The sequence below is a fragment of the Saimiri boliviensis genome, chromosome 1 (assembly GCF_048565385.1).
Source record: "Saimiri boliviensis isolate mSaiBol1 chromosome 1, mSaiBol1.pri, whole genome shotgun sequence".
NCBI classification, from domain to species: domain Eukaryota; kingdom Metazoa; phylum Chordata; class Mammalia; order Primates; family Cebidae; genus Saimiri; species Saimiri boliviensis.
In genome coordinates this window covers 197,445,053-197,472,287 of record NC_133449.1, presented here as the reverse complement: position 1 = coordinate 197,472,287, position 27,235 = coordinate 197,445,053, and the positions used below count along the sequence as shown (strand labels likewise).

At 38.7% G+C, this 27,235-nt stretch overlaps 1 protein-coding gene across 14 annotated transcripts in view; it reads left to right on the top strand.

Moving 5' to 3' along the window:
- APC (APC regulator of WNT signaling pathway) overlaps positions 1-27,235 on the top strand; it is a 145,514-nt gene that overhangs the window by 104,098 nt on the left and 14,181 nt on the right. For 5 of the 14 annotated variants that reach the window (XM_074382572.1, XM_074382577.1, XM_074382566.1 and 2 more), the window contains 7 exons: positions 9,303-9,401; positions 12,773-13,151; positions 15,857-15,952; positions 17,267-17,320; positions 21,012-21,151; positions 21,836-21,913; positions 22,756-22,872. In XM_074382572.1, coding sequence (XP_074238673.1) covers positions 9,303-9,401; positions 12,773-13,151; positions 15,857-15,952; positions 17,267-17,320; positions 21,012-21,151; positions 21,836-21,913; positions 22,756-22,872 — 963 coding nt within the window. The remainder of the gene's footprint in view (positions 1-9,302; positions 9,402-12,772; positions 13,152-15,856; positions 15,953-17,266; positions 17,321-21,011; positions 21,152-21,835; positions 21,914-22,755; positions 22,873-27,235) is intronic. The other 9 variants (XM_074382618.1, XM_074382619.1, XM_074382604.1 and 6 more) reach the window with 3 other exon arrangements.

Here is a 27,235-nt window from a genome sequence, read left to right as displayed (position 1 = left end):
AAACATAAAAGTGCTTATTAAAAATACGTAACTAGCCAGGCGTGGTGGCTGACGCCTATAATCCCAGCACTTTGGTAGGCCAAGGTTCACCTGAGGTCAGGAGTTCAAGACCAGCCTGGCCAACATGGTGAAACCCCATCTCTACTAAAAATACAAAAATTAACCGAGTGTGGCGGCGCACACCCTTAGTCCCAGCTACTCTGGAGGCTGAGGCAGGAGAATTGCTTGAATCTTAGAGATGGAGGTTGCAGTGAGCCAGGGTCGTGTCATTGCACTCTGGCCTGGGACGTGAATGAAGCTGGAAACCATCATTCTCAGCAAACTAACACAAGAACAGAAAACCAAATACCACATGTTCTCACTCATAAGTGGGAACTGAACAATGAGAACACATGGGAGTGGAATATTCCACAGGGAGTGGAACATCACACACAGGGCTTGTCTGGGGGTGGAGGGCTAGGGGAGGGATAGGAGATACATTAGGAGAGATACCTAATGTAGATGACGTAGTAATGGATGCAGCAAACCACCATGGCACATGTATGCCTATGTAACAAACCTGCATGTTCTACACATGTACCCCAGAACTTAAAATATAATAATAAAAAATAAATGCTGCAGTGCCGTTATTGCATCTCCAAAGACTCTAATAGTAATTGCTTAATAGCCTCACGTATCCAGTCAGTATTCAAACGTGCAGTTTTTCCATAAATGTCTTTTTCCCTGTTTATTTGCCTCAGGCTCCCTATAAGGTCCATTGAATATGAATTCATTGTTATAACTCTGATTTCTCTACTAATCTGTAGGTTCCTTCTTTTTGTTTTCTTGCCATTTATTAAAGAACTAAAGTGGTTTTTCTTTTTTCTTTATGGTTTTCTGGGGATTTTTTTGTTTTTGTTTTTGTTTCTGTTTTTAGTCAGGACCTCACCGTGTCACCCAGGCTAGAGTGCAGTGGCACAAACACGGCTTACTGCAACCTTGAATTACTGGTCCTAAGCAATCCTCCTGAGTAGCTGGTACTATAGGTGCTCACCACCATGCCCTAGGCCTCCCTCTGTTCCCCAGGCTAGTACTGAACTCGAACTGGTCTCAAGTAGTCCTGCCTCAGCCTCTTGAGTTGCTGGGATTACAGGTGTGCCACATTTCTGCTTTGATGTCTTCAGACCTAACATTTTTAAATTTAAACAACATTTTTTCAAAACTAGCCTCATTATTTTCTCTCACAAACTTCCTTCTCATCTAGTGCTTTTACTAAATTGCATCACCACCCTTCTAGCTGCCTAACAGAAACACGAGAGTAATACTTGACTTCTCCGTCCCCTTAATACTCTCAAATCCAATCCTTAAGCATGACAGATTCTACTTGTTAAATAGTTGAAGATCCCTAAAAACAAAGAGAAATGGGGAGAGAAAGGATCCAGAACACGTGTAAAGGGATGGACCTTAGATAGGTGGAGGGTAACTCCAATGTCTCAGCGAAAGATGGAGCTGTATATGCAGGTAATTTTATGGGTCTGGTTAGCAAGAAGTTGAGGAAATTTTTTTTTTTTTTTTTTTTTTTTTTTTTTTTAGACAGAGTCTAGCTCTGCCTCCCGGATTTAAGCAGTTGAACTTCTGAATTTGTGATTCACCTGCCTCGGCCTCCCAAAGTGCTGGGATTACAGGTGTGAGCCACCATGCCCGGCAAAGTTGAGGAAATTTTATCTGTTGGCTTCTATTTTTCTATAAAGTAGAAGGTAAAGTTATATGTAGTAAGAGAAGAGCCACAGTTTTATATAATGAGGCATATCAAAAATAGCTGAAGGAAAGCTAACAAGGGAAACAAAAAGATGGCAGTAATAGCACGGAGGGTCCAGGTGTCCTGGTGACCATAAATGTAAATGGACAGCAACCTAAAGACTTACATGAGTTTCTCACATGCTCAGATTTCTCAAATGCTGCCCAACACTTCATGTTAGGGTGTAGAGAAAACAGACATTTGGATTCATCTGTGTTTGCAGTGTTTCCAGACAAGTGGGATGGAATAACTTCAGGAAAAGGCTGTTGAAAACTAGCAAGAGAATTATGAAAGTGATAACCACAAGAAATCTAACCTGCAATACATAGAAATAGATATGCTAGTCTTTTCAAAGAAGCAATGTCTTACTTGAGGTCAGGAGTTTGAGACTAGCCTGACCAACATGGTGAAACCCTGTCTCTACTAAAAATACAAAAATTAGCCAGGCGTGGTGGCACATGCCTGTCCTCCCAGCTACTCGGAAGGCTGAGGCAGGAGAATCACTTGAACCTGGGAGCTGGAGTTTGCAGCGAGCTGAGATCATGCCACTGCACTCCAGCTTGGGCAAAAGAGCAAGATTCCATCTTAACAACAACAACAAAAAAAAAAGCGGCAGCAGCAATGTCTTAGAGTTGAAGGCCAGGAAATAAAAGGAGGATGAAGTAAAAAGTTGAAGATATATGGGTATTTATAAAGCATTGAACGTGGATTCTATTGGCAGGTTGGATAGGAAGGAGGACTGTGGGAAATAGGATCTCACACAGTTTGACACTGAGAGTCAGGAATGATATAGCGAGTGCTTCTGTCTTTGGACAGTGAGCAAGGCTGATTCAAGGGATGTGCAATCATGGCTGACTTAGCAGATCTTGAGGTTGTGAGAAAGTTCATCACATTTAAGTTTCGTCAGAATTTAGTTATGAGTTGGGTGAGAATTCTTAGGAAGTTACTATACCGTTTCTTGTGGATAGAGAGACTTTGGTCCCTCTGAAAGAAGTTGGCTCAGGTCTAGCCTTAATAAAAGGCCCAAGAAAGACTCTCATGGACCAAAGTCTAGGCTCAAAGAGAATACAGGTATGTATACCTCTTGGTATCTCCTAATAATAAATACATCTAAATTTCTACTGAGATGGATTAAGGGAATGAGGAATGTCTCAAAATTGAGGTGCTGTATAGGAAGATACTAAGACTGAAGCTTAGAAGAAATTTGGTGTCTACATTGAAGTGAATGTCAGAAACATGTTTTAATTGTGGAAACAGATTTTCCCTTGTTTCATAATTAAACCTCCTGTTTTCTTTTGTTTCAAGTAGTACATTAGTTACCTATTACTGCATAACAAATTGCCCCCAAAACTTAGTGGCATTCGTAGACATTTTGTTTCTATGGATCAGAAATCCTGTTGCATCTGAGCTGCCTGCCTATGGTTCAGGGTCTCTCACAAGACTTGAAGGTGTTGACTGGGGCTGCAGTCATCTCAGGGCATAGCTAGGGTAGGATCTGCTTCTAAGCTCACTTATGGTTATTGAAGGCCTCAGACCCTCATGGGCTGTCAGCCAGAGAGACATCAGTTCCTTACATGGGCCTCACCGCAGGGCAGTTCACAGCATAGTAACTGGCTTCCTTCAGAGGGAAGAAGAGAGGGTCCCTAAGATGGAAGTCACAGTCTTTGTAACCTTATCTTGGGAGTGCTTCTCATCACCTCTAGCGTTTTATTCACTAGAAGCAAGTCACTGAATCTAGCCAGGACTAAAGGGGAAGGAATTACAAAAGGACAGGAGTACCAGGAGGCAAAGATCTATCTTAGAGGCCTCCTACAAACAGTAAAAATATTTAGATATCTTCAAAGATTGTGTGTTTGCTTCAGAACAAATACATGTTTCCCTTCTGCTATAGACTAAGAAAAAAGGTCGCTTGTCTGAATTTACTGAAAAAAAAAGCCCCAACTATCCTCGTTAGCCTGAGTCTCAGTCCCTCAGATCTATCCTCTATTCGATACAACCAGAGAGAGCTCCTTATTTATCTTCAGATTTATTTGTAGTTCTCCCTCCCCTTCCTCTCCACACACACACAAACACAAACATACCGTGTTCGTTCTTATCCTTGCTTATGCCTCTGCCTCTGCCTGGGCTGCCCTGTGGCTAATCCCCCTCATTCTTTTTATTAACTAAATTCCTCCTCATAATTCAAGTTCAGATTTAGATGCCACTTTTTCAGGAAGTCTTTCCTGTACTGCCGAGACTGAATTGTGTGTCTTCCTGTGTGTTCATACAGTCTCTGTCAAAGCACTTACCCACACATGTTTTCATGTTCAGCTCCTCGTCTAGATTCTGTGTGTAGTGTGGGTGACAGTGTCTTATTCAGTTATATCCTTAGTGACTAGCATACTGCCTGGTAAGTAGTAGGGGCTCAGGCAATATTTGTTGCTTGGTTACATGTGGATTTAAAGGTCATTCCAGAAGCAGTCAGTAGCTGGTGGCAGTGGAAAAAGACGTAAGATGAGTCTTGCTGCCTCTTTTCCCTTCCCTAAGGAGGCATACTAATTAGCTGTGTCCTAGAAGTGTCCCTGAAGGACTAATCAGGCATAAAGAGTCCAGACCCACAAAGGAAGTAGCCACTGGAAAGGGGAGGCACTCTGGACTCTGAACTGGTATTCTCAGTCCAACCCCAGACTTCCCTGTGTGAGTATGAGTAAGTAGATTTTCTTGCTTTTATATGGGGACACATTTTTAAAAACCTCTTAAGTTTGGATTTTTTTAAAGATCACTTTTGTTGAAGAAAGATTAGCTTGCAATAAAATGCACCCATTTTAAGTGTATGGTTGAATGAGTTTTGACAAATGTAGTTTTCTCTTTAAAAATGCTCATCTGAAATAGCTAATTATTGTGACTTATGATCTAAAACAGTTTTGTGTACTAGTTAGGAAAACCTAACCTTGGCTTATAGCATGACTTACACAGAAGTTCTAAGCAGCCCTCATAAAAATTAACTCTGGAGTATTACCTATTTAAGGACTTTATAACAAATTTATAACAAATTTGAACAAGGAATTTATAATGAATTCAGAAATCTCTGGTTGAGCACTTAATTATTACTTATTAGAATCCTGACGAATCACTTAGAAATGCATTGTTAACAGTTTTCTGTGAAATGTTCCTAACACGTCACCATAGCTAGGTTCATTGGCTCACGTTTATAGTCTCAGCTACTCTGGAGTCTGAAATGAGAGGATCACTTGAGCCCAAGAGTTCAAAGCCAGCCTGGGCAACATAGTGAAACCTCGTCTCTTAAAAAAAAAAAAATCACCAAAAGTGAAATTTATGCACAAAAAGAAATTATAAAGTGTGTTGGTTCCAAAATTCTACCCCTTGTACTCTCTAGAGTGGGAGGTGCCATCTCACAGTCCTCAAAACCTATTACTTCCATTGTGGTTTTCTCCTTCCCTCCTCCAGTTAGCCAAAGCATCTATACCTAAAAGACAATTAGAATGATGTCCTGCATCTTGACATTCTTACGAATTTTACTGATAGCTCCCCATTTATTCATAATTCAACAAATATCAAATATTTTGTGGATACCTACTAAGCCTAAGACCATCCTTGGCACTAAGAATGCAGCAGTGAACAGAATAAAGTTTCTGTCCTCAGATAACTTAACATTTTAGCTTTTCATTTTCCAAGGTTGAGAACTGTAAAACAGTGCCTGCAAATATTGCTGATACTTCTTATAGTCATTTCCTTAATTATTAATGAATGGATTTAGGTATGGCTTATATTTTGATAGGTCTCAGATATTTATCTCAGATTTTTTTTTTTTTTTTTTTGAGATAGAGTTTTGCTCTTGTTGCCCAGGCTGGAGTGCGATGGCATGATCTTGGCTCACCACAACCTCTGCCTCCTGGGTTCAAGCAATTCTCCTGCCTCAGCCTCCCAAGTAAATGGGATTACAGATATGCACCACCACACCCAGCTAATTTTGTATTTTTAGTAAAGATGGGGTTTCTCCATGTTGGTCAAGCTAGTCTGGAACTCCCAACCTCAGGTGATCTGCCCACCTTGGCCTCCCAAAGTTCTGGAATTACAGCCATGAGCTACCTCACCTGGCTGATTCCCAACCTCTCTATTCACCAATCAAGTTATTCAAACCAATTAATTTGACCCCGTAAGTATCCTTCAGGGGCATTCCCACTTCTCTATTCTCACTGCCTTAGTTTGTGCCCTCAGAACCACTCAGCTACTGAAAATACCCTCTCCCTCATTACCTTCCTGTGATTTCTCCATCCTTTTTTTTTTTTTTTAAAGAAAGAAAGAGGGAGAGAGAACGGGAGTCTTGCTGCATTGCCCAAGCTGGAATGCAGTCAAAAAATGGGTATTAAAAACCTCTTTTATGCCAATAATTGTGCTTGACAATGGAGACAGGAAGGAATAAGGGAGGAAGATAACAAACAAGCAATCAACCAATATTTCACGTAAACCTGTGAAATGCTATGCATTTGCTGAGGAGCGATTTACTTCCAATTATGTGGTCACTTAAAGAGTAGGTGTGATGTGGTGCTGAGAAGAATGTATATTCTGTGGATTTGGGGTAGAGAGTTCTGTAAATGTCTATTAGGTTTGCTTGTTCCAGGTCTGAATTCGAGTCCTGGATATCCTTGTTGATTTTCTGTCTGGTTGATCTGTCTAATATTGACAATGGGGTGTTAAAGTCTCCCACTATTATTGTGTGGGAGTCTAAGTCTCTTTGTAAGTCATTAAGAACTTGCCTTATGTATCTGGGTGCTCCTGTATTGGGTGTGTTTGTATTTAGGATTCTTAGCTCTTCTTGTTGCATTGATCCTTTTACCGTTATGTAATGTCTTTCTTTGTCTCTTTTGATCTTTGTTGCTTTAAAGTCTATTCAGAGACGAGAATTACAACTCCTTTTTTTTTGCTCTCCATTCGGTTGGTGAATCTTCCTCCATCCCTTTATTTTGAGCCTTTGTGTAACCTTGCATGTGAGATGGGTTTCCTGGATATGGCACACCGATGGGTTTTCGCTTTTTATCCAATTTGCCTGTTTGTGTCTTTTGATTGGGGCATTTAGTCCATTTAAATTTACGGTTAATATTGATATGTGTGAATTTAATACTGCCATTTAATGCTAGCTGGCTGTTTTGCCCATTAGTTGATGCAGATTCTTCATTATGTTGATGCTCTTTACTTTTTGGTATGTTTTTGGAATGGCTGATACTGGTTGTTCCTTTCTATGTGTAGTGCTTCTTTCAGAAGCTCTTGTAAAGCAGGCCTGGTGGTGATGAAATCTCTTGAGTACTTGCTTATTCACAAAGGATTTTATTTTTCCTTCACTTCTGAAGCTTAGTTTGGCTAGATATGAAATTCTGGGTTGCAAGTTCTCTTCTTTAAGGATGTTGAATATTGGCCCCCACTCTCTTCTGGCTTGTAAGGTTTCTGCTGAGAGATCTGCTGTGAGTCTGATGGGCTTCCCTTTGTGGGTAACCTGACTTTTCTCCCTGGCTGCCCTTAGCATTTTCTTCTTCATTTCAACCCTGGTGAATCTGATGATTATGTGCCTTGGGGTTGCTTTTCTTGAGGAATATCTTTGTGGTGTTCTCTGTATTACCTGGAGTTGAATATTGGCCTGCCTTGCTAGGTTGGGGAAGTTTTCCTGGATAATATCCTGAAGAGTATTTTCCAGCTTGGATTCAGTCTCTTCGTCACATTCAGGTACACCTATCAGACGTAGATTAGGTCTTTCTTTTCACATAGTCCCATATTTCTTGGAGACTTTGCTCATTCCTTTTTACCCTTTTTTCTCTATTCTTGCCTTCTCATTTTATTTCATTGAGTTGACCTTCGACCTCTGATATCCTTTCTTCTGCTTGGTCAATTTGACTGTTAAAACTTGTGCATACTTCGCGAAGTTCTTGTGTGGTGTCTTTTAGCTCCATCAATTCACTTATATTCCTCTCTAAATTGTCTGTTCTCATTAGCATTTCATCAAATCTTTTTTCAAGGTTCTTAATTTCTTTGCATTGTGTTAGAACATGTTCTTTTAGCTCACAGAAGTTTCTTCTTATCCACCTTCTGAAGCCTGATTCTGTCAGTTCATCACACTCGTTCTCCATCAGGCCTTGTTGCCTTGCTGGTGAGGAGTTGTGATCCCTTGTAGGAGGAGAGGCATTCTGATTTCGGGTGTTTTCAGCCTTTTTGCATTGGTTTCTTCCCATCTTTGTGGATTTATCCACCTGTCATCTTTGTAGTTGCTGACTTTCAGATTGGGTCTCTGAGTGGACGTCCAGTTTGTTGGTGATGAAGTTATTTCTGTTTCTTAGTTTTCCTTCGGCAGATGCCCCTCCCCCACAAATCTGGGCCTTCCCGGTTCAGCTGTGCTTGCTGTGAAACTCTCAACTCACAGCATTTCCAATTGCTGTTTTTTTTGTGGGGGTGGGACCCACTGAGCCTGATCACCTGGCTCCCTGCCTCAGAGCTTTTTTTTTTTTAGTTGAATGGTCAACTCTCTCCCAGGTATTCCAGTCACCTGTTGAAAAGGCACCGGGATCTGTGTGATATCCCATGCGGTGACCCACTGCGCCGGCTGAAACAGCGGCATTGAGATTCGTGGTACTTTTTTGCCTGGGAATCTTTGGGCCTGGTTCCCTGTTTCAGTCCCCTTTTTAATCAGCTGAATGGGTGACTCTGCCTTCCTGGAGCTCCAATCGCCAACTAAAAGGGCACCCAGTCCCATTTATTTTGTACTGAGAACGGCCTTGCCAGGGTGCCGGCAAAACAGCCGAGCCAGCCAAAAGAGTCGCACTGGCTACCCGTGGGGCTCCTTCGCCTGGGAATCTCCTGGTCTGTAAGCAATAAAAATCCATCTGGAAATGTGGCGTCCACTCACTGTCTGCACTTTCACTGGGAGCTGCAATTCTGAGCTGCTCCTAATCAGCCATCTTGGATCTCTCTCCATCCTGTTTTTTGAGACATAATCCTGATTGTCCCATTCTCCTGCCTCCTGAGCACCTGGGATTACAGGCTTGAGCCACCATGCCCGGCTGCAGTCATTTATGTCTTCATGTCTTTCTCCAGTAAAAGTTTCAAACAGTCCTTTCTAAACTGTGAGATCTTGGAGAACTTGGACTGTAGCTAAATTCATACTTAGTTTTCTGGCAATTTGGAGCATTTTGTAATTTGAACATTCCTTCATTGCTTCCCATCAGTCAACTTATATTTATCTGAATGTCGTTTTCTTCCTTTTTATCTATGAAAAATTACTACCCTAGAATTTCTTCAGTCTTTGGTTAGGTTCATACTGGAGTTTAATGCTTATATGCATGAAATCCTCTTTAGTTTTTCTCTAAAATATGCTTAGTAAGTTTATAGGTAAAAAATATTTTGAACAGTTAAAATGGTCATACTTCTTCTGATGTATTTGTTTATCCTAAAGACGTTTCATTTGGTATACCGTAACATGAAGTTATCTGTATTTACTTATAGTCTAAATTACACTATCCATAATTTGCTTAATTTTTAGGGTTCAACTACACGAATGGACCACGAAACAGCCAGTGTTTTGAGTTCTAGTAGCACGCACTCTGCACCTCGAAGGCTGACAAGTCATCTGGGAACCAAGGTAACAGAAGATTACAAACCCTGGTCACTAATGCTATGAATACTTTGCTAAGATGTTCTTGGCCAGGCGTGGTGGCTCACACCTGTAATCCCAGCACTTTGGGAGGCCAAGACAGGTGGATCACTTGAGGCCAGGAGTTCTAGACCAGCCGGGGCAACATGGCAAAACCCCATCTCTACTAAAAATACAAGAATTAGCCAGTGTGGTGGCACACACCTGTGGTCTCAGCTACTCGGGAGGCTGAGGCATGAGAATAGCTTGAACCCAGGAGGCAGAGGTTGCAGCGAATGAGATTGCACCACTTTGTAGTGGAGAATTCTGATTTACAGTCTCTTAAAGAAATGACATCTTTTTATACAAAGAAGCATAAACAAAGGGAAAATGAGGATTATAAAAAGTGTCAGATCCGCTAATGTTTCTTTTTCAGTCTTTCCATCCGCTTTTCTGCCAGAATACTGAGCTCTAGCCGAACTGGCCCACTTCCTTCTTCCTGAACACTCCCTGTGACTTTCTGTCTCCATTCCTTGCCTGCAATGGTAGGGACCACCATAAATGTCTGTCAGAAACCTAGCGAGCCTTCAAAACTCTTCTTGGGCTTTGCTTTTTTACAGAACATTTTCTAATTCCCAAGGTCCTCTTACCTCCCCATGTGATCCATCTGCGTCATTTGAATCACTAACAATTTACATGAAACTGTCTTAGAAAGTAAGAACTGTTTTTTTACTTGCCTTTTGCTGTGTCTAACACAGTGCCTGCACATATGTATTGAGGTAGATGGAAAAATTGTTGAAGTTGAGTGTTATTTCATGCTGATAAATGAACTTTCTTAGAGTATCTTTCATAGATGTTAGCAAATATTTTAGGATTTGGGAATAATATTTGAAAAGAAAATAGTTACTTTAGGCCAGGCCTGGTGGCTCATACCTGTAATCCCAGCACTTTGGTAGGCCGAAGTCAGTGGATCACTTGAGGTCAGGAGTTTGAAACCAGCCTGACCAACATGGTAAAACCCCATCTCTACTGAAAATACAAAATTAGCGGGGCGCAGTGGCACATGGCTGTAATTCCAGCTACTCAAGAGGCTGAGGCAGGAGAATCGTTTGAACTCTGGAGGCAGAGGTTGCAGTGAGCCGAGATCACACCATTGCATTCAGGCCTGGGCAACAAGAGTGAAACTCCATTTCAAAAACAAAGAAAAGGAAAGTAGTTACTTTGTTATTATTTTAAAGTCAGAGATTTTATTTGTTATTATTTTTTGAAGCGGAGTTTTTTTCTTGCACAGGCCGGAATGCAGTGGTGCGATCTTGGCTCACTGCAACCTCCACCTCCCCGGTTCAAGCAATTCTCCTGCCTCAGCCTCCTGATTAGCTGGGTTTACAGGCACATGCCACCGCACCCAGCTAATTTTTTGAATTTTTAGTAGAGCTGTGGTTTCACCATGTTGGCCAGGCTGGTCTCGAACTCCTGACCTCAGGTGATCCACCTGCCTTGGCCTCCCAAAGTGCTGAGATTACAGGTGTGAGTGACTGCATCTGGCCCATCAGAGATTTTAATATTAACAAAGATGAAATTCTAATATTACTAAACAATGTATTTTCAGTTAATACTAAATAATTCCATTAATTGTTTTCACAACATGCTCTATATACTCTTTCTTTACTGTAAATAATATAATAGCTCTGGGGAAATGTATTACTGAAATAACTAATGTTGATTTTAGTAATGAATTTTAAAATAATCAATAATTCCCTTACTGTATGAAGCTTAATCCTTTTTATAATTCACTTCATATAAGAGGTCCCAAGTAGTTACTTCTTGGGACCTCTTACATGCCAGTAACTGTGCTAAGAGTTATATGTACATTATCTCTGGTCACCTCAAAAATCCTGTGAAGTGTTGATACTCCTCTAAATGAGAAAACTGAAGCAAAAAAAATTTTAGGCATGTCAATTTAATTCCAGATTTAACCTCAACATGTAGTTTATACTATAAAGAAAATCTCGAATCTTTAAGAGTACTGTTGTATGAAAACTGGCAATTAGAATTGTTTCCTTTTGAAGTGATTTATGCATGATAATATTAAGACCCTACTATGTGTTTTGAATGCCAGCTACTATCCTATACATGTATTAATTTATTTCATCTTAATGGAAACAATCTTGTTACGTAGGTAAATTTCTCCATTTTGCAGCTTAGAAAACTGAGACTCAGAGAAATCAAATAGCTTAACTATAATAGCATCACACAGCTTGCTCCTAAGAGGTAAAGCCAAAATTTGAACCTTGCTCTAATGAAAACCCGTTTGTCCATAGTCCTATACTGCTTTCTGAAAACTTTCATATCTTGAAGTATGTGTGTCTTTACATATTTAAGGCAGCACTTCTAAACCTCAGCACTATTGGCCAGATAATTCTTTGTTGCATTGTAGAATGTATAGTAGCATCCCTGGTCTCTACCTACTAGATTCCCTTAAAATACCCACCCTGCAATTGTGACAACCAAAAACGTCTCTAAGACATTGTCAAATGTGTCCTGATGGGGGCAAAATTGCCCCCAATTGAGAACCACTGAACTATAGAGATGATGCATTTTTTATATACTAGTCTCTGCTTTTATATAATATCCTCTGTCTTTGAAATGAGTGGATCATGGTCCAGGATAACTGGGCTCCTGTTTCTAATCTGCTCTAAGTAAATACTTAGAATTTATTGTCAGAGAGTAATTTAGAACAGTTGCTTTTTAAAAAATTGACTACAAATCTTGGCTCTCACTCTCAGTATGATCATGGCATTTTCCTTTTTATGACAAAATAGTTTAAAATTTTTAATCGTATAGTTTTAACATTATTATCTGACAAGAATTAGTGATAGCTGAGAATTAGTACTTATAGTTTTCTATTTATTGCTTATAGGTATAGATTAAAAGAAGTAAGATAAAATTTTAAACTATGTAAAGAATTTAGATAAACTGCATTCTGTGTGTGTATGAAATCAGTTGTTTTTCACTGATTATGGTCAATGTGATTAGCACCAACTGATCTAGGCAGACAGCACTAACAGTTTGTTAGTGAGTATGCAAGAACCTACTTTTCCTTTTAATACTGTATATTACCACTCATATTATTTACTCACATAAACAAATTGGTGATGATACATAGATTTTGAAATAACACTGTTTTCTTCATCCTGGTTTTTTTTTTTTTTTTTTTTTTTTTTTTTTTTGTCTGGGGGGCAAGGATTGTTGGTTTTTTTTCTTTTTTCTTTCTTTTTTCTTTTTTTGAGTTAGAGTAAATATCCCATTCATCACTTAATCGGTTTTGGCTTTTGGATATTAAAGTCATAATTTTGTTTCTAAACTCATTTGGCCCACAGGTGGAAATGGTGTATTCATTGTTGTCAATGCTTGGTACTCATGATAAGGATGATATGTCGCGAACTTTGCTAGCTATGTCTAGCTCCCAAGACAGCTGTATATCCATGCGACAGTCTGGATGTCTTCCTCTCCTCATCCAGCTTTTACATGGCAATGACAAAGACTCTGTATTGTTGGGAAATTCCCGGGGCAGTAAAGAGGCTCGGGCCAGGGCCAGTGCAGCTCTCCACAACATCATTCACTCACAGCCTGATGACAAGAGAGGCAGGCGTGAAATCCGAGTCCTTCATCTTTTGGAACAGATACGCGCTTACTGTGAAACCTGTTGGGAGTGGCAGGAAGCCCATGAACAAGGCATGGACCAGGACAAAAATCCAAGTATGTTCTCTATAGTGTACATCATAGTGCATGTTTGAAAGCAAATGTGAAATTTTTGAATAGAAAATATTTTTAGTTAGTATGTTGTCTTTGTGACTAAGAGAAGGAAATTCATATCTGCCATTTATGCTACTGTCATATTTAAAAGCTTAAGTTTGTATTTCCCTAGAAAAATTTAGCCAAGGAAAATGTTATGTACACTACTATAAGAACAGCAAGTCAAGAGAAATTTATACAGTCATAGCATGTAGGACCTTAGTAGAGCTAGAAAGAATCTGAGCAATTATGTTGCCATCTTTCACTTCATAGCTGAAGCTCATTTCATAGATGAAAGCGACTTTACATAAGTTCCTTCAAGTATTAGTGTCCAAACCGTAATCTTTTACATTTGTATATCATTATATTCAGGAGACACAGAGTAGCATTACATCTGTTATGTTATTTGCTCCTCACAATAACCTAGTGAAATAGGAAGGGAAGGTATTATCTCCATTTTACAGATGAAGAAACTGAGGCTTACAAGAGCTAAAGGACCTCACACCTAGTAAGTGGTAGAACCAGAAACAGAACCCATACCTCCTGACTCTCAGGTCAGTGCTCTTCCTAGTAAACCATCCAGCTGTAGAAAATGGGCCCCACTTGCTGGGAGTGATAATCCACCTAGCTCTTCACTCAGGAAGGGACCTGTAGAAACTGGCCCCACTCCTGAGGAGCAGCATGAAGTTAGGACCTATGAGGATGTAACTTATTTCATTCCTGTAGCCAAGAACCAAAAGCAGTAAGTATGTAAGGTAAGACCTTCCTTTCACCTGGTAAAAACTGACACACACACACACACACACACACACACACACACGTACATGCACAAGTAGATGATTCTACTGTATCAGCCTATTGATGTGAGGAGTAGAAGAGATGATACAGACATGACTTATGAAGCTGTAGCAGATTTTTGTTAAGCTTAAGTATGAAGGAGAATTTATTTGAAATTTAAAAATGTTCAAGAACAAGAAAGGCCAGGTGTGGTGTTCATGCCTGTAATCCCAGCACTTTGGGAGGCTGAGACAGGAGGATTGCTTGAGCCCAGGAATTCCAGACCAGCTGGATAGCATAATGAGACCCTCTCTCTATTTTTAAAAATTTAAAAAGAAGAATAAACAAGCAGGGATTGCCTTTTTAATATCTGTTTGTCCTGGGGTGAGGAGAGCTATTAAGATTTTACTGGGGCCGGGCGCGGTGGCTCAAGCCTGTAATCCCAGCACTTTGGGAGGCCGAGGCGGGTGGATCATGAGGTCAAGAGATCGAGACCATCCTGGTCAACATGGTGAAACCCCGTCTCTACTAAAAATACAAAAATTAGCTGGGCATGGTGGCGTGTGCCTGTAATCCCAGCTACTCAGGAGGCTGAGGCAGGAGAATTGCCTGAACCCAGGAGGCAGAGGTTGCAGTGAGCCGAGATCACGCCATTGCACTCCAGCCTGGGTAACAAGAGTGAAACTCCTCCTCAAAAAAAAAAGATTTTACTGGGAGAACATTGCCTTTCTGGATCATTTTCTTTGGCTGTCCACAATTATGTAATGACGCACGTTTTTGTATGCTTGATATAAATAGAATAAAATAATATTTCTTTTGAGAAGTTTTTTTTAAAAGTCTTGGACACCCTTTTTTAAAATTTCTGTTTATTGTCTAACTTTTTGTATTAGAGACCACATTTGTACACAGCCATGTGCTTTTTGTTGGTTTGTTTGTATTGAGACACAGTCTCACAAGTGCCCAGACTGTAATGCAGTGGTGTGATCATGGCTCACTCCTGAGGGTAGCTGGGACTACAAGCCTGCAGCACCACAACTCACTAATTTTTTTTTTTTTTTCTAGGAGAGATGAGATTTTGCCAGGCTCCCCAGGCTGGTCTGGAACTCCTACTGCCCACCTTAGCCTCCCAAAGTGCTGGGCTTACAGGTGTAAGCCACTGCACCCAGCACCATGTGCTTTTAACCTACACTCATGGCAGTAGTTTAAATAGAATGATAAACTGGGCTAAGCACAGTGGCTTGTGCCTGTATTTCTAGCACTTTGGGAGGCCCAGGCAGAACCAGCACTTGAGGCCAAGAGTTTGAGACTACCCTAGGCAACATAAGAAGACCCTACCTCTACACAAAATTTTAAAAATTAGCTAGTGGTTGTGGGATATGCCTGTAGTCCTAGCTGCTCTGGAGCCTGAGGCAGGAGGGGCACTTGAACCCAGGAATACAAGGCTGCAGTGGAAGCTGTGATCACTGCACTGAAGCCTGGGCCTGTGCAACAGAGCAAGACCCCATTTTAAAAAAAAAGAAGAAAGAAAAGAAAGACATTATAAGCAAAATTAAGCCATTTTTTACCAAGATGTTTTTATTCTTTTATATACTGAACATAATTTTAAATTATCAGGTACGTGAGTAATATCATAAACCTACAAGACTTATTCTAAGAGACTTAGTCAAGGGCAGATGAGTGGTAAACATTTTTGTGGAAACAAAGCCCTTTATTCCTATTTTTTGTTCCACATTTGTTGTATTTATTTGTCCTTTCAGCAAATATTTGTTGATCCACTAAAATTCTGTGGATTAGGGGTGTATTAGTGATCCCTGCATATTTTTAAAATACAGTAAACATCATTGCTTTTCAAATAACAAAGCATTATGGTTTATGTTGATTTTATTTTTCAGTGCCAGCTCCTGTTGAACATCAGATCTGTCCTGCTGTGTGTGTTCTAATGAAACTTTCATTTGACGAAGAGCATAGACATGCAATGAATGAACTAGGTAAGACAAAAATGTTTTTTAATGCCATAGACAATTGCTGGTGGATTTTAAAATCATGGTAGAAATTCAGTATGGTAAATGAAGATTTTTAATCATTGATGAATTAGGATATAAGACCACCAGCTTCTGTTATCGGCTGTTTCCTCTGTGCAGCAAAAAAATTGTACCCTGGTGTCCAGGGGAGAAAGGATCCTGAATCACAGAACCTGCTACCCTGTCATAAACTAACTTTTTCAAAATCGAAGCCAAAGATTGAAAAAAAGTAACAAAATGGGTCACTCTTTGTCCCGTTTGCCAAAAGTAGACTCTGTGTGCCAGCTGATGAGGAGGGCAATTTGAATTATTTTAAAATGTGGAGCTACTGTATTATGGTTGAACTCAGTCATTTTTGATGAGCATCGGAAGGAATTATTACTAAGATTTTCATTTATTTTCATGGTTATCAGCACTTTATGGGACTTTCTTCATAAGCAGCCTGGTATCTTTGAAATTGGTAAATAGAGGAAAGTATTATGCTTTAAGTCAGAAACATTTCATTAATTTTGGAATGATACTCCTTTAGGTATGTATTATCACACACTTAACCTTATATAACCAACAATGTACTCATTTTTTATGTAACAATTTTTCTTTGATTTCTAGGTTCTTTTTGTACATGTGGTATTTATAAATTACATCATGCTGAACCATCTCATGTGAACTGGATCTCTCTAGTCATGCCACAAGCAAGAACCATGCACTTAGTTCCCATTTTAGTGTAACTGTGCCCTTGCTTTTTGTGCTGTTTATGTTACATTATGTTCCAACCCCACTTTGTAGTCATACCTTCTCATCATTTCATTTGTCATTTATCTTAAAAGTGATAAAGTCGTGAGACTCTTATACAGAGAACCTGAACAGCCAAAAATGAATATTGTCTCCTTCAGAGTCATCACTTTGGGAGGCTCTGTACCTTAAGATTTCAGGCCTGCCCTCCGGCCATGCTTTCCTTCCTAGTGGCCTAGCCATTGGCCTACCTGATTCTCTTTTTCTCCCCCTGGTCTCTTGTGGAATCTCAGTTAATCTTATGAATTCTCCCCTCCTAAGTGCAATCTCAGCATTTGTGAACATTTTTAATTTTTTTAAATGTTAATCATAACAGGAAGGGGATTTAAAAAATGAGTAAATAGGAAAACATTTAATTTTAAGATACCACAAAAGTTATTCTATAAGTGTTCCGGTGCTCCAATGGACTGTAGACTAGGACTAAGACATTAATCATCTGGATTTCAAAATAAAACCTAGACTCAGTATTTGTTCCTCTTCCTTCTTCAGGTAGGAAGGCTACCCGGGGCATTTCATCACAGGAGCTAGGGCAGGGGCTTTCAGGTGAGGAGCAGGATGGGGCCTCTGGGGGTGTGACTGCTGGGGTTATAGCCACAGGGGATTACCTTCTTCTCACTCCTCACCTCCAGATTTGCACGGGGCAAAAGGAGGATTAGGGTTTGTGGATTGCGGGAGAAATAGTACAAGACTGCACAAGGTTTTGGCAGTAAGTAATAAGGGGAAAAGAAATCTCAAGTAGATGAAGTCCTTAGTTCTGTCAGCTGGGGTGGTTATTTGTACGTATATGAAGATTTACAACTATAGGTAATTTAACTTTGCACTTATTAGTATTAGAAGTTTTAGAATATAATTTGCATGATATATGTTTATTGATTTCCAAATCTGTCCCAGAAACTGTGCTAGGCACTAGATTTTTATAATGATTAAGACCTGGTTCTGGCTTTCAGGAAACCCACGGTTTATTTGCATTAGTGTTCCACAAAATATCTAGATTATAATGATCACCCGGAGGCACTTGTCAAACTAGGGATTATCTGACCCTGTAGCAAATCGAATCTCCAGAATAAGGTCCTAGGCATCAATGCGACAAGTGGCCTGGCTGATTCTTATGTTCAGGAAATTCTGTGAAACACCAATAGAATATTCTTGCTGAGCCTCTGATATTTATTTTAGAACAAGGCATTTTATGCTAACGGTAACTATCTAAATCAAATAAAACAAAAATAATATACGCTTTAAAGTTGTCAATCTATCTTTTGTTAATAAGAGTCTAAATTAGGATTCTGTTGAATGTCACCTGAGTCTGTTGGTGCTCTGTTATTGGTAGTATTACTCTATTGGGCAATGCTATAGTCTGTTTAGACCACTGTTTTCTAACAGGCACCAAGAAAAATGTGGAAGGACATGTTCATCATCTTTGCATTACTGTGAAACATCCTGATTTTTCTTAGAGCAACCAGGTTTTAATTGTATCAATCCAGTCATGAATTTGCATGTTTTAGTGAATCAATTTGTAGTTTTAACCTATGAATTCTATGTCTCAAAAATTTCTGAAATCTTTTCATTTGCCTGAAATCTAAAAGCACTTCCTCTTTTATCTGATAGTCTAAATTTTTTTGAATGTTATTTTTTTATTAGCCATGTTTTTCCTGGATCTGTTGGTATCCACCACATTCCTATTTAATCTTTATTTTCAGTATCAAGTTCTAAGATTTTTAGTTTTTCCATACAAGTATACTCAACTCTTTGATCATGTATTGCCTTTTTGGCAACTTCTTTAGGTGTATTTTATCTTTCTTGAGAAAGTATCCCAATTATTGTCACACCAGACAAGATTTTATACAGACGAAAGGCATAGTTTATTTTGTTTTGGTATTGATCCTCTGCTTTAAAATACTCAATATCTTAGGGATCTCATCAGTATATCAGGCCACAGTCTTAAGGTCGTTCATGTCAATTTCATGGGTTAAAATTCTAAATTCTTTTACAGGATCCTTTTCTTTTACCCAAGTATAAAATGGTAGAATTCCTTGAAGCTCTGCCCTAGGCTTTCTTCCTTTCTCTCTACACTTCAGTTATAGTTTTTGTTTTCAAATGTACAGTTCAGTCTGAGTCCTCGCTCTGAGTTTTAGACACATTATTTAACTGGTTATGTGACATCTTATCTTCCCTTAGGTGGTATTTTAGACACTTCTAACTCAACCGTCACAAACTAAATTCATAATCTTCCCTCATCCCTGAATCTCTATCTTTTCCCAGTTTCCTTTTCTCAGAAATTCCAACCCAGTTGCTCAAACAAAAATCTTGGAAAGCATTCATGATTTCATCCTTATCTCCTGCAAATAGCAACTGACTGCTTTAATTCTGCTACTTAAAAATATCTTAAGTCATCGCTCTTCTCTTCATCTCTAGTTCAAGCCACCATCGTCTCTCCTGTTCTGAAATACTTCATCTTACTTCTCTTCCCATTTCTACTCACAGTGCATTTTGTTCACTGAAACCATAATAATCTGTTTAGAATGTGCACCTAATTATTCCTTTTTCTGCATAAAATCTTTAATGTGGCACATAAAGTCTTATATGATCTGGCATCTACCCATATTTATAGCCTTATTTTATGGCCCTCTCCTTGCTGCTGTGTATTTCAGGCCCAGGGGCCCTTTCACATTCTGTTTCCTTTGCCTAGAATGCGTCTTTCTTCTTCTTGCCCCGCCCTTGTTAAATACACATTCATCTGGCCTGACCTGGTGGCTCATGACTGTAATCCCAGCACTTTGGTAGACCAAGACAGGAGAATCACTTGAACCTAGGAGTTTGCAACCAGCTTGGGCAACACAGTGGTACCGTCTCTATCAAAAAATATATATATGTATACACACACACACACACACACACACACACACACACACATTTTCACACACTCACTCACTCACTCATCCTTTAATCCCAGGTCTAGGTTAAGTTCACCTATTGTATCACCTTGTGCTTCTGCATAGTTTAACTGTCTTTGCTCCAATCTGTGCTCTCTCCATAAAGACAGTGACTGATTTTTGTTCACTCTCTATGGTATTTTGCCACTGTTGCAGGTGAGTGGAGGAAAATTTTCCTAAATATGATTTGGATTTTCTTTAACCAAATTAATTCTCATTTACCTACATTCAAATATATCTATCATTCCTGCTGGTCATAAAGATTTGCATAAATCTTCCTACAGTTAAATCCCTTGGCTTAGGATTCTTGAGCCAAGTCAGAACTTTGTTTTATAAACTTGCAGATTCTTCTGTATATTGATCTTTCCAGATCACTTTAAAAATATTAATGCACTGGCTCTCTTTCCAATGAATGACCTATTTAGACTTGTAGGGTCTAAGAATTGCCTACTTATATTCATCTTTTTCTTTTTGAGTCCCATGATGATTAGTATTTGATGAATTATATTTTGAATAGTCTCCATATACATTTTTCTCTTTTGTTCACTTTTGCTTCACTTTTTTTTTAGCTGCTTCCTTTGTGTCTTTCCCTTTCCTTTGCCTTTGTTTTCTCCTGTACTTCCTAGTGTTGGCCATTGAGGGCATTATTGAGCGTTTTCAGTAGAGAGAATCAGGGGAAAGAAAATACTAAATCTTACTGTAGTTGTATTTGATACTACCAAAGAGAAGTAAGAAATGTTTTTAAAAACAGAAATAAGTAGTTTTATATAACAATAAATTGAACAGACAATCATTTTTCATAGAAAAAAGTTTTTCTTCATGCACAGTTTCATTTAAAGGCATCAGTATTCCTAAGGGTAATTATTTGCCAAAAAAAAAAAAAAAAGTAATTAGGCCATAGTATGTGACAATAAAGAGTGTTTATAAAGCCCTAGTAATAAGAAGTAGTTACCTTTTTCTGCTTATGTTCAGGAAGAACTAGTGTTAGGAAATAGCCTTCTTTACTGTTGGCAAAGTGTAGTGTATATGCAGTAAATAGAAAATAATTATTATTTCACTCAGTAAGATAAGGGGCTGGAGGGTGGAGAAGCTTGCATAAATGGAATAGGTGTCAGTTGTACTTTATAAATATATTACACAAAAGTCCTTTATAACAGGTTTTATGGCTTAAAATTCTAAAGATGAATTTAAACCATATATTCTCATTTGTTGAGATTTTTTTTCTAATATTTAAGTTACCAACTTGGTACCAGTTTGTTTTATTTTAGATGATTGTCTTTTTCCTCTTGCCCTTTTTAAATTAGGGGGACTACAGGCCATTGCAGAGTTATTGCAAGTGGACTGTGAAATGTATGGGCTTACTAATGACCACTACAGTATTACACTAAGACGATATGCTGGAATGGCTTTGACAAACTTGACTTTCGGAGATGTAGCCAACAAGGTATATTTTTATAACATACATTTCTTAAGATAGTTCAGTTAATTTGCTTTCATACAAACACATTTTACTGATTTTGTTTTTGTCACTCTCCTCATTAAACCTAACAACTAATAAAAACCTGTGCTTCATATCTGCTTATCTTTACTCATTGGGTTGTCTTCTGCCTAAACAATGGCAAACGGTGTATCTGCAGATGGAACACAGCAGTGAATTTATGTAATTTTATTAAAAACATTGTTCATAAAAATATAATTGTAGGGGTCATTTCTGTGACCCATTACTAGAGAATTTTGTCTGACTGTGTAGAATTAAAAAATAAAAGATAAAACATTTCCTAGGAATGAGATTAAAAAAATCTGAAAATTCTTATAACCAAGGCAAGTGTTACACATAACACATTGATTCCATCCAAATAAGAGACTTTACTCTAAAACCTGTTGCTTATCATTTCTTACCATTTATTCACTTTATTTCTCCAGTTTGGCAAAGGAAGAACAGATAGCAAAGAATTGGGGAATATTTGTCTCTTATTTAGGTAATCTTATTCTAGATTTTTTATGGGTAAAATATCTGTTACGATTAAAACAAAATAAAGAAAACTGAATTTGACATTTAGTAGCCAAAAATAAAGCTTGGCTTCAAGTTGTCTTTTTGATGATCCTCTGCTCTGTATCTAATTTGCAGGCTACGCTATGCTCTATGAAAGGCTGCATGAGAGCACTTGTGGCCCAACTAAAATCTGAAAGTGAAGACTTACAGCAGGTACTGTTTAGAATTTCAACTGTTTTTCTTTTTCTTTGAGGCAAGGTCTCATGCTGTTGCCCAGGCTAGAGGGCAGTGGTACAATCTCAGCTCACTGCAACCTCTGCCTCCTGGGTTCAAGCAGTTCTTCTACTTTATCCTCTTGAGGCTGAACCCACAGGTGTATACCAGCATGCCTAATGAATTTTTGTGTTTTTTGTAGAGACAGGGTTTCACCACTCCTGGACCAAGCAATCTGCCCACTTCAGGAGCATCCCGAAGTACTGGGATTACAGGCGTGTGCTACCACACCCAGCTAATATCCTGATATAGACTGTCGCTCAGTATTTAGTATCTCATGTTTAAAACATAGTTCCATTAACACTAGAAAAAGAAAACTAGTTATATTGTAGTTACACAGTAGAAATTCTTTTTGGCACTCTAGTAGCTTTTAGGAGGAATTTTTTTTTTTTTAAACAGGGTCTCCCTCTCTTGTCCAGGTTGGAATGTAGTGGTGTGATTATGGCTCACAGTAACCTCAAGCTCCTAGGATCCTCCTGCCTCAGCCTCCCAAGTAGCTAGGATTACTGCAGGTGCATGCCACTACCCCCAGCTAATTTTTAAAAAGTTTTTGTAGAGACAGGGTCTCACTGTGTTACCCAGGAAGGTCTTGAACTCCTGGTCTCGGGAGATCCTCCTGCCTCATCCTCCCAAAGTGTTGGGATTACAGGTGTGAGCCACTACACCTAGCCAGAATTTCTTTCTTAACCGATTTCTATTCTTACCTCTAGCATTAGAAACAAAAAAACAAGTAGTATGAATTATTTTATGTATAAATTAATCTAAAATTGATTAATTTGCAGGTTATTGCAAGTGTTTTGAGGAATTTGTCTTGGCGAGCAGATGTAAATAGTAAAAAGACATTGCGGGAAGTTGGAAGTGTGAAAGCATTGATGGAATGTGCTTTGGAAGTTAAAAAGGTACCTTCGAAAGCATTTAGTACTATATGAATATCATGTTTGGCTTTTTTTGCTGCCTTCTTTTAGCCATTAGATTCCCTAATTTCTTACCTGTTTATCTCACCAGTCCATAGTTTTACAGTACTACAGACTCCTAAAGTACTAAGGTAGGAAAGATTATACAAGGGGATTTCATGTATATCAGGGTTTCTCAGCTCAGCAAAATAGACATTTTTGACCAGATAGTTGTTTGTTTTGCTGGGGCTGACTTGTGCATTGTAGATTGTTTAGCAGCATCCCTGGCCTTCGCCAACTGGCTGCCAATAAACCCTCCCCACCAGTTATGATTATCAGATTGTCTCCAGATATTGTCAGATATCCCTGGGAGGGAGGGAGGACAATGTCACTGCTAATTAAGAACCACTGGCATAAGCATTACTTTTGTGCTCTCCAAATCTCAATTCCCTCAAATTTTGATGGTCAACTTATCAAGAGGTGATCAGAGCCAAGGGTGAGGAATCACCAAATAATAATTTGTTTACAGAAGGAAGTATCTCCAGGCAGTCCATCTGCTTCAGAAACTAGGTCAAATTTAAAAAGAAAAATAAAGTGAACTTGAAATCTGAGAGGGACCAAGTAAGTCGCCTTAGCTAGTCTAGGCCTCCCTTGACCCAACTAGTCTTCCTACACCCACAGCCTACATTTTCTTCTTCAAAACTTTCCTCTTCAGAAAAGGCAAAAGATTTTGTTTTTTCGTTTGTTTAGTTATACAATTTTGGTAAAATATATTATTTTATTCCTGGGAAATCCTTGAAAATTTATTGGATAGAAAAGTACTCAGCTGAATTATTAGTTATAAAGATAATATTCAGATAGACTTAGCATCTGCATAAAAACACCTGTAACACTGTTAAATGGATAGAAGACATTTCAGAAAAGAATATGGCCAATAAGCCCTTGAAAAGATACTTAATATCATTAATCATCAGTGAATGCAAATTAAAACTACAATGAGATACCGTTACACATACCATATTGGTTAAAATTTAAAGATTGACTCATGCATCGTCAAGGCTGTTGAGCAGCTAGAAATCATGTATTCTGCTGGTGGGAGTGTAAAATGGTGTGATCACTTTGGAGAACATTTGGCAGTGTTTTTAAGTTAAACATACACCTACCATATGATCCATCCATTCCACTTCTAAGGGTTTACCTAAGAGGAACAAAAAACTTTACACTGTCACGTAGACTTACACACAAATATCCACAATAATTTCATTTATGCTAGCCAAAAACTAGAAATAACTGTGTCTGTCAGTAGGTGAATGATAAGCAGATTGTAGAAGATTTGTACAAAGCAGTATGACTTGGCTATGAAAAAGAATAACTATTGATACATGCGATAATGTGTAGTGACAGAAAACAGATCACTGGTGGCCTGGGGTTGGGAGTTGAAGGGAAGAGGAGGATTATGAGAGAGTACTAGGAAACTTTTGAGGATGTTATAAATGTTCATTATCTTCATTGGACTGGCGGTTTTGTGGGTATATACATGCATGAAAAATGATCAAATTGTAAACTTGAAATGTATGCAGTTTTTTATACTTCAACTATATTTCAATAAAGTTCAAAAAAATAGTGCTTACACACTTAAATACTACTAATCTAATAACCTGTATATTTTCAGAAAGATTTCATGTGTGTGTACATATTATGAGAATTTGTACTGCTGCTAACTGGTTCATGATTTAATTCTCCCTCAGGGATCTAAACTTATCTATAAATTTTTAATTCATGGTCAATCTTGGAAAAACTAGCTGTCAGAAATTTATAATATCCAGTTCTGATTTGGGTCTAATTTAATTCTGGTTAGCAGTATTAGAATTTATTTATTTTTTCCCTCTTTTTCTACATTTAGTGCAACAGTAATGAACATTCTCTTTTTCCCTTTTTCATTCAATATCAGTTCCCTCTCAACTTCAGCTACTAATGAGCAAGAGACTCAGAACTACCTTCCAGCCCTCATGCATGTTCCACATCACTTTAACTCACTCAGAGCTCTTACTCTAGAGCCTTCCCTTTACCAGCACTCAGCTCTGTTCACGTAAAGCCGTTGGTTCCTTACTCTTGTCTTCTACATCTTCTCTACTGGATCCTTCTTTTTTATATTTCACCTCTCTAGAAGAAGCCCACTATTTTGAAAACAAAAATATAATTATCTGTGGCTTCTTCTATTAGTGTTTCTCTTTTCCAGTAACAACCAAAGTCCTAAACAAGTCACTTGCTTCGTTTCTAAACTGGCTATACCAACTTTGGTTCCTCCTAATTTTGCTTCTGACACAATCCTTCTCTTTGATCACAGAATCTAGATTTGTAGATTTATTTTTTTCTATTTTACCTTCACCTGCATTTTATGCTTTGTGGTCACTTTTGCTTTTACTACTTATATTAATAATCTCTAATTATTTATTTTATGTCTTCTTATTTGCACTATAAAAACATTTTTTGAAACAAAACCCCTGGCCCTTGACATGTAGTCTCACAAAGAGGAACTTTTGTATTTTTCTATCTCCAAGTTAGTTCTGGGCCAGTTGCAGCTTAACTCAGTTATTTAAATTCTTGCTTTTTTTTCTGTTCTCAGGATACTTGGAGTGCCCCATCTTTATCTCAGTCACAATGTAATTAAAATTGAGCTCTTTCCTTCTCACATCAACCAAGGTGTGAAAAGGATAAAAGCGCTTATCACATAAAAGCACTTCCTACCTGCCTCCTACCACGTACCTGGCAAATTATGTCTAAACCTGTTTCTAGATTGTTTTGTTCACTTAATTTCTTGATGTAGAGAATGAAGTAGCTTGCTATTTATTGGGTTAGAGCCAAAATCTTTGCTGTGACTTTCAAGGACTGCCTTTTGTCTCTGAGCTTACTTCCCACTGTTCCCCATCATGGATTATGATCTCCTTTGCGTCTTCTTTCTGGTTCATCCCTGCTCTGATGCTGATTCCCACTTCCCTGCCAGCAGCAACTGGCTTCTCTTCTCTCTATATGTACAGTTCTTATCCTCCTAAAGAGATGTTCTCCTCTATGAAGTATTTTATTTATTTGACCAGATTCAGGCTGTAATAATTTTTTCTTTGGAGCACTTCAGTTCATGTATGTTTTTGCATCTTTTTTCCCCTAAAGCAAATTGCTAGCACCTTCAATCACAGGTATCAGTTTGCTGTGTTTGTATCCTTTGGAGTGCCTCTCATTGCTATAGGCACAGAGTTGAATTCTAATTAATGTTCATTTCCTGATTGATACATAGTAAGAAGACAGATTGACATCACCATCATGGCAAGTTTTGGATTTGGTTTTTTGTTTTGTTTTGTTTTGTTTTTGCTTTTGCTTGAGACAGGGTCTCACTCTGCCACACAGCCTTGACCTCCTAGGTTCAAGCTATCCTCCTACCTCAGCCTCTCAAACAGCTGGACCTATAGGTGCATACCACCATGCCTGGCTAATTTTTGTATTTTTTGCAGAGATTGGGTATTGCCATGTTGCCCAGGCTGGTTTTGAACTCCTGGGCTTCAGCGATTCGCCCACCTCAGCCTCCCAAAGTGCTGGGCCAGAAGGCATGAGCCACCACACCCAGCACATGGCAAGTTTTGACCAAATACTTTCAATTGTATATCAGAGTGTTTGGCAATTACAATTTGACAGTTTACTTTGATAATCGTATGTTAGAGAGTTCTGGGTTTTTGTAATTTGTTATTTTTGGGAATTTTCAGAAATTACAGCTTTTTCTGGTACCCTTTATTCTTTTTATAAGTTACATTGTTAATTCTGAATCAACCATGTATATATAATGCTTTTTATATAAACAGAATATTGTATATACTACACTACACTGCAGCTTGCTCTTGCTCTTGTCATTTATACTTCCAAGGTATCTTTCCATATCTATGTGTGGTTTATAGAATATTTTAAATCTACTTTTTTTTTGGAGACAGGGTCTCACTCTGTTGACCAGGCTTGAGTGCAGTGACACAGTCATGGCTCACTGAAGCCTTGACCGCCTCCCATCCTCAAGTGATCCTCTCACCTCAGCCTCCCAAGTAGCTGTGACTGCAGGTGCATGCCACCATACCCAGCTAATTTGTGTGTGTGTGTGTGTGTGTGTGTGTGTGTGTGTGTGTGTGTATATGTATATAGACAAGATTTCGCCATGTTGCCCAGGCTGGTTTCAGACTCCTAAACTCAAGCAGTCATGCCTCTTGGCCTTCCAGAGTGCTGAGATTATAGGATTTACAGGGATGAGCCACCATGCCAGCCCTTCTTTTTTTTTTTTTTTTAATTGGGATGGAGTCTTGCTCTGTCGCCCAGGCTGGAGTGCAGTGGCGTG